General features: G+C 44.5%; 2 protein-coding genes across 3 annotated transcripts in view; one reads left to right on the top strand and one right to left on the bottom strand.

The window, feature by feature from the left end:
* Positions 1-522: 522 nt before the first annotated feature.
* tpbgb (trophoblast glycoprotein b) lies at positions 523-2553 on the bottom strand. The gene has a single exon (XM_017413122.3). The coding sequence runs from the start codon at positions 2197-2199 to the stop codon at positions 1048-1050; it is 1152 nt and encodes a 383-aa protein (XP_017268611.1). The 5' UTR covers positions 2200-2553; the 3' UTR covers positions 523-1047.
* Positions 2554-4176: 1623 nt separating this feature from the next.
* ibtk (inhibitor of Bruton agammaglobulinemia tyrosine kinase) overlaps positions 4177-7090 on the top strand; it is a 26338-nt gene continuing 23424 nt past the window's right edge. The window contains exons 1-2 of one of the 2 annotated variants that reach the window (XM_017413231.3): positions 4177-4329; positions 5037-5960. In XM_017413231.3, the coding sequence (XP_017268720.1) occupies positions 5625-5960 (336 nt within the window). In that variant the 5' untranslated portion in view covers positions 4177-4329; positions 5037-5624. Of the gene's footprint in view, positions 4330-5036; positions 5961-7090 lie in introns of those variants that run through there. The other variant, XM_025005269.1, reaches the window with a different exon arrangement.

Raw genomic sequence — 7090 nt, 5'->3', positions numbered from 1 at the left:
GCCGCTTGAGCTAATTTCCTTAATACCTCTGCGCACCCCTCGAGATTCTCGGGTTCGGTTTGCCTTCATTTGCATGTTTGACAGAACGTCAAACACCTTCTTTCTTTTTTTTTTTTTTTTACATTCTCCCTTCCAGCCGGAGCATACTGAAACGCTTACTCTGATGGGTTGGAAACGCGCTCATCCGGCTGCAAATTAAAGGGGCGACAACAGCTGGCTACTCTCATCACCTGCGCTCCTTCAGGTGCTCCCGCTTTTAAATTCAAGGCTTTCCATCGCACTGCTGCGAGTCGCCCCTTAATGAAAGCAGCGCTAGAACGCGCTAAAGGGGGAGATGAAAAGTGCCTCCGCCCGAGCCGTGCACATTGCTGAACTTGTTGACAAGTCGGGCTAAGATTTACAGCTCGCCATATGCTTCATGCCTCAGGAATGAGTGCGCGTGAAATGTGTGTGGCCCTCGATGAAAGCCCGCGGAGCGCATTCCTTTCAGCCCGCTGATTAAAGGCGCTCAGTCCAGACAGATACCAGCAAACCAGAGGCATTTTATTTAGCTAAATATCGTCACAGAGAAAAAGAGAGCAATCACATCCATCTACTAAATCCAGACACTATGCAGCGTGTATCATAATCAGTCGGAAAAGGCGTCGCTTTCTGCATGATACATGTTCACATATTTAAAAAAAAAAAGACAAACCCTAACTGTGTAACATCTCTCTGTGCCAGAGGCCGAAGGATGCAACGAGCATGAGAGCGTTTCCGGCATCTACGCCTGCATTTAAAAGTCAATGAACGCCACCAGTTCTTCCTGAAGGATAAGTGGGACTAAAACACATCACTCCAACAATGATTCATGACTCATTGTCCATGCAAACAGCTGGCTGCCAAGTACTTGTGTGGGACATGCGGCAAAGGGGGGGTCCAAAAAAAAAGCCTCCAGAGATGCACTATCTGATTAAAGGGGTGGCGGGGAAACGGAGAGGAAGACTTTCATGCAAACCTTAAGAGCATAAAGTCATTAGATGTCCCAGACAGAGCCCCGTCTTGCCCTCACACGTCCGAGTTGATGCTCAGGTTGGCCAGTCGTGGGTCAGAGTTGATCTCGTACCGGTACTGGTACCCCTCCATGTGATCCCTGCAAGCGTCCCGGATGTTGTACATCCACCTCTTGATGCCTTTCCTGTTCAGGTAGAGCACCAGCAGGAATATGACGCCGATCAGGGCCAGCACCAGCCCCAGGAACACGTACGACGTCTCCAGCACGCTGTCCACGTCGACCGGACACTTCAGCTGGGACTGGTCCAGCTGCAGGAGCGGCCGGCCTCTCAGGGCCTCCGGGTACGTGCAGGTCAGGTCCTGTGCGTCCGCCACCTGGGTGGAGTTTTTCAGCCACACCAGGAGGTCCTCGATGAAGCAGGTGCAGCGCCACGGGTTCCCCGCCAGCTGGATGTGGAGGCCGGGTACGAGGCTGAACTCGCCCAGCGTGGCCGTGGGCAGATCCTTTAGGCTGTTGTCCCTCAGGTCCAGGTCCAGGTCCAGGTCCCGCAGCGAGGGCAGCGTCCGGTTCTGGATGGTGAGGAGGGAGCTGTTCCGCAGGTTGAGGCTGGACAAGCTGGAGAGGCCGGCGAAGACGCCGTCCGGCAGGCTCACCACGTCACTGTTGGACAAGTCCAAGCTTTTAAGGTGAGGCAGGTTCGCACCGTAGAGGAAAGAAAGCACCTCGTCTGTGAAATTATGATTGTTCAAAGACCTGCTGAGGTTCAGGACCTGCAGCTTACTGCCGTCAGGGAAGGCTCTGTCACTAAAAGCCCGGATTCTGTTGTTGCTCAGGTCCAGCCGCGTTAGGTTTGGCAAGTTTTCAAAAGCCTTTGCGTCCACATGCTCCATCTGATTCCCGCTGAGATAAAGTTCTGTTAAAAGTTCCAGGCGGTCCGGGAAAGAGGCCTCGTTGACTTGGGAAATGTCGTTTCCCGTGATGAACAGGAACTTGGTATTGACCGGTATGGAAGACGGAATCGAGTCCAACTCCTGGTTTTGGCATTTTACGGTCTGCGAGGAGCACAAGCACTTGTCCGGACAGCAGAGGTAGGAGGGCAGGAGGAGAGAAAGCAGGAGAAGCAGACGCATCGTAGCGGACTTGCGAAGCCTGCCCGGGTCCACCGCGCGGTCACAGCCGCACGCCGAGCCCCACAGCGGGCGCATCCTAAATCTGTGCGCGCTTTTCAACAAGTCACCGCCTCGCTCTTCAGCCGAGGACAACGTTTCCCCGCCGCGTTTCCCACCTCAGTCCCTTCGGAAGCCGCTCCAAGTTGTAACTCCATTCACCTCCCCTTCACGAAGTCCGACTTAAAGTCTACATTTCCAAGAAAACGCGTGCTCTCCTCCGAACCTCGGGCTTGTTGGAGGTGCTTCCGGCTAAAAAAACCAAACAAACAACCAAACAAACAAAACGGAAATCACTCGGGCTATTGGTTTGCACGCAGACAAAGCCCCGTGTCTCCCAGAAGTGCCATTTATCACATACGCACTTCCAGCCTGCTGCGAGTCAGGAGGGAAAGACCAAACCCAGCGGCGGGACCGGGCTACACCGCAGCCGAGGACCGTACCATTATCCAGCTACAGAGGGGGGGAGCGGGACTGCTGCTTTCTTCACCTGTAACACGGCCGAACACCTTCATAAGCCTTGAAGTTACGACCTGTATGAGAACATGTTCAGATTCAGCGACAGTTCAAGTTAAACCACTTCTGCTAAACATATAAACAGCCTAAAAGAGCCAAGAAAACAAAATAATGCTGTATAAATTGAATACAGGTGGTCTCTCACATTATTGAAGTAATATTTATCACAGGTTGTTTGGAAAAGACTGAAGTTCCGTTCGGTGGTTTTTTTGTCTTTTTCATGGACAAAGAAGAAGAGGAGGAAGTTGTTTTGAAAATATTCTGTTTGGTTATGTTGACAAAATTGACCCACAATGACCCCTTTTTTGGTAAAATTTTGAATGCGCTCATAGTTTATTGTAAGTGTTTATTCGTAAGTACAAATTTTGCAACAAAGTATTGGTGTTTAACTTTTTAAACGTCAGATTTCAGATTTCAGCCCTGAAAACAACTCGTATTTTGAAACAAACTTTTTATTCTTGAATATATTTGTTTGTTTTGATTTAATCATTCATTTTTCCTTCTCTTATCTTATATCGCATGCTGCTCCTATGTGTCCCCGGCTCTTTGTGTAGATGTTTTGTTGTTGTTGTTGTTGTTGTTGTTTTTTTTTTTTTTTTTTTCTTGTTTCAATTTTTGTTTGGTTCATAGAGTCTTGTTCTCATAAAGTTCGAAACAAAACCTCAAAATTTCAAAGACATCAAGAAAAATGCGTTATGTGGATGTAAGGGTCTGCCAAAATATGACAAAAAAAGTCTGACACCTGTCAGTAATTAAGAGCAATATATATTTTTAAAAGAAGTCAGTAGAAATGTCTGTATTTGCACTTTTTTTCTTTGAAGAAATAAACTGAGTGTTAATGTTGTTATGGAGGAACAGCTTGTTGGATCATACCAAGGATAAGAAAACAGGCTGTGTCCACACCTGACCACAGAGGGCAAGGTCACATCCTCATCAATTTCTCATATTTTGAAGCCCCCGATGTGGATCCCGGTGTGTAACCCTAGCTTTCCCCTCGTTTGGCCTTCTCATATTCTTAGCCTGGATCAATGGGACATCCGTCTGAGTATTTCCATCATACCTGGGTTGTTAGTGAAACTGATACCCCACAAAAGTCTACCGGCCTGAGTTAGAAACTATTATGGCTGACATGATGTTTTCCTGGAGAATACACTATTCTTAAACGCATCTCTCATGTTTACAGGTGTGACATGCTCAAAAGGTAGATTTGCACTTAAAAAACAATTTTCTGTAACTCAGATAAATCCTAAGTCATCAAGGGCTTTTAGAACCTGGGAATTATTTTTTTAAAAATGTGTGTACACCCATTAATAACTAGCAAGACAGCATTCAATACTATTCATAATGTAATACCACATTTGTAACTTTAAACCCGTAAGATTGAACAGCAACATCTACTGACAACCTACAACGCCGTCTTGTTTGACGTGTCGCAATTCGACCAATAGGATGTCAGCATACACACTCCCCGACCAATCAGAAGTCTCGGCAGTGAGTAGGTGTGTTTTTTTTATCTAACCTGCAGGATTTCAGTCCTGTCAGAATTAGCAGCTGAAAAGCCGATAACGTTTCTCATTTCTAGCCATGTCTCAGTGGATGTGCGTCGCTGATATGACTTTCGCGATGTCTTCTTTTTTCTTTATCTAGCGGAAGGTAAGAAAAGACATGTCGATAATTTTCTTTTTTTGCATAAAAGCTTCTTCGGGCTAGCATGTTTGCGTTAGAGGCTAGCTCGTTTTGCGTCGGTTCAGTAAGCTGTTTCATGACTATGGGTGATTATATGTGTCACACACCTACATTTGTAGATTATTTTGCCCATATATTGCTCGTAGGTAGCTTCCATGTTTCAGGTTACGCAATACGGTGACCCTACTTAACCTAATAGAAGATAGCAGCATTAGCTTTCGCTTAGCTAGCTCCTGTAGCCAGTTTTATGAACAGTAAAAACAGCTGATCTTAATCTATTTAAAAAACCTTTTGCCGATGTGTCGTGTTTTTTATGCAAATAAACAATTTGAATAAGGAGTACAGAGAATGGGGTGGGATTTGGTTAAATTAGGCAGTGACTTAATCCTGAAGATTGGCTAAGACTTGTAACTCCCAAACATACCCGAACCTCTTAAAGTTATATTTAGGCATAAGATGTTGTTACTTTTTATTTGGCATCACTACAGTGTTTGTGTAGGTTGTCACTCATCCTTTGCATAGTAATCCCAAGTAGTTCACTAGAAAGAGCATCTGGGACTAAAAAAAAACAGACATAAAAAACTTCGAAGTGCTTAGAAATACTGCACATGTTGTTTTATAAATAAGTGTGGGTGAAAAATGCTGTTTTACAGTAATGATGTTTTTGTCCTCAGGTGAACTCTACAATTATGGAGTTTTGAAAAGGAAAGTGAGAGTTTTGGGGGGAAAGGAGGCCTTTCCCCTCAAATTTGGGGGCCGGAGTGCTGGACGAGGTCAGGGTTGTTGAAAGTTTTACTTGTTTTTTTTTTTTGTAAATTGTTGGATAAAAAAAAAACAAAAAAACTATTTTTGCAAATCTTGACATGTACATTTTTGTATCATTTTGTATATCACATGACAGATTTTGTATTTATTGAATTCACAATGCCATGTTATACTGTGAGCAGCTTAGCTTGTGTCCAGCTTTTGGTCAAAATGGTGGACTGAAGCAAGCCGAGCAGAGGCTCCGGGGTCGCTAGGGTGCAGTGGAACTTCAACACAAGCACAATTCTAGCACTCCAAACCATCCTGACTAGTTGTGGAAACATTTTTTTCCCCTTGGGATGCTTTTGTGGTCTACAAAACATAGTTAGTGTAATTGGTCTGTTACAACACTTCCCTTAATTTTTGAGTTTGTTTGAAATTGTGGGTGGTGAGCCGTTGGAAGGACTTTGTAGCAGGAAGGGAGGAGGTTTCACAGAGAAGACTCGGTGGGTGCCAGGATGAGTCTGGCACCGCCGGACTGCACTCCTAAATGCCGGTCACAGCAGCACGCAGACCAGGTGATCGCAGCGCTAACTAGCGGCTCTGAGGGGAAACTCAGGGCTTTCCTGACTTCACACTGCCACAATGCAACCAGCTTGCGGGATGCCTTCGGCCGTACGGCCCTTCACCTTGCAGCCTCCCTGGGAAAGAAGGCCCTGCTGGAGTGGCTCCTGGAGAGGCTGCTGGAGAGTAAGGGTGCCGAGCTGATGCTGAAGGATAAGGAATCTGGCTGGACTGCTCTCCACCGCAGTGCCTTCTACGGACAGATCCACTGTCTCATATCGATGGCCAAGGTACGTGCTGGAGTTGGCCAACGTCATCAAAAAAGGTGCCGTCCATTTTTTAAAAATTGTTGCCCAGTATTTTCTCAGGCTTTTATCAACAAGCATAAATTGAATAATTTATGCAATTAAAATATACAATATTCTGAGGTTTATATTATTTAAAATTTACTAAATTACAATCCCGATTCTGAAAATGTTGGAATATTGCGTAGAATATAAATAAAACGGGTTCCTCTCCTCTTTAGTACAGAGGTCTGTGGTTTCCAAAAAGAATTTCAAATTTTGATCGATGTGACCATAAAACAGTTTTCCACTTTGTCTCAGCCCATTTGAAGTTAGCGTTGACTCACAGAAGGCAGCAGTGTTTCTGGATGGTGTTCACATCTGGCTGCTTCTTTGCCTGATAGAGCTTTAAGCAGCATTAGTGGATGGGACAGTGAACTGTGTTTACAGACAGGGATCTGTTGAAGTGTTTCTGAGTCCGTGCAGGGATGTCCAGAACAGAATCAGACCTGTTTTTAATGCAGTGGCCTCTGAGGGCCCGAAGATCACAGCATCTAATACTTTCAGTCTTGTCCTTTGAGCTCAGAGATTTCTTTAGATTCTCAAAATCTTCCATTGAGGAACATTATTCTGAAATTATTTCACTATTTTTGCAGACTGGTGAACTTGTGCCCATCTTTACTTCTGAGAGATTCAGCTTCTTTAAAATACTCCTTTTTTATGCCTAGTCCTCTTACTGACCTATTGCTAATTAACGTAATTAGTTATAAAATGCTCCTCCAGGTGTTTCTTATTCGTACCTTTTACTTTTACAGCCTGTTGTTGCCCCTGGAACAAGTTTTTTTTTTTTTAATGGTTTGCTGCTATTAAATTACCTAATTTTCCAAAAAATGGTCCCATTTCTTAGTTTAAACATTTGATATGTTTACTGCGTTCCATTGTGAATAAAATCTGGGTTTATGAGATTTCCAAATCATTGCATTCTGATTTTGTTTATGTGTTACACCACGTCCCAGCTTAGTCAGAATTAGCATTGTGCTTTTGATTAGACTGCTTTCATTACAGAAGTCAGTTGGGAACAGATATTTATGTACATTTGGATTTTATTTATTTATTTATTTCACCCCCCCCCCCCA

Source organism: Kryptolebias marmoratus, linkage group LG16 (assembly GCF_001649575.2).
Source record: "Kryptolebias marmoratus isolate JLee-2015 linkage group LG16, ASM164957v2, whole genome shotgun sequence".
Taxonomy (NCBI): Eukaryota; Metazoa; Chordata; class Actinopteri; order Cyprinodontiformes; family Rivulidae; genus Kryptolebias; species Kryptolebias marmoratus.
This window is presented reverse-complemented; position numbering and strand designations above follow the sequence as displayed.

Bases quoted from the DNA above. Each gene is read 5' to 3' on its own strand.
- tpbgb (XM_017413122.3), bottom strand. From the start codon at position 2,199: ATGCGCCCGCTGTGGGGCTCGGCGTGCGGCTGTGACCGCGCGGTGGAC.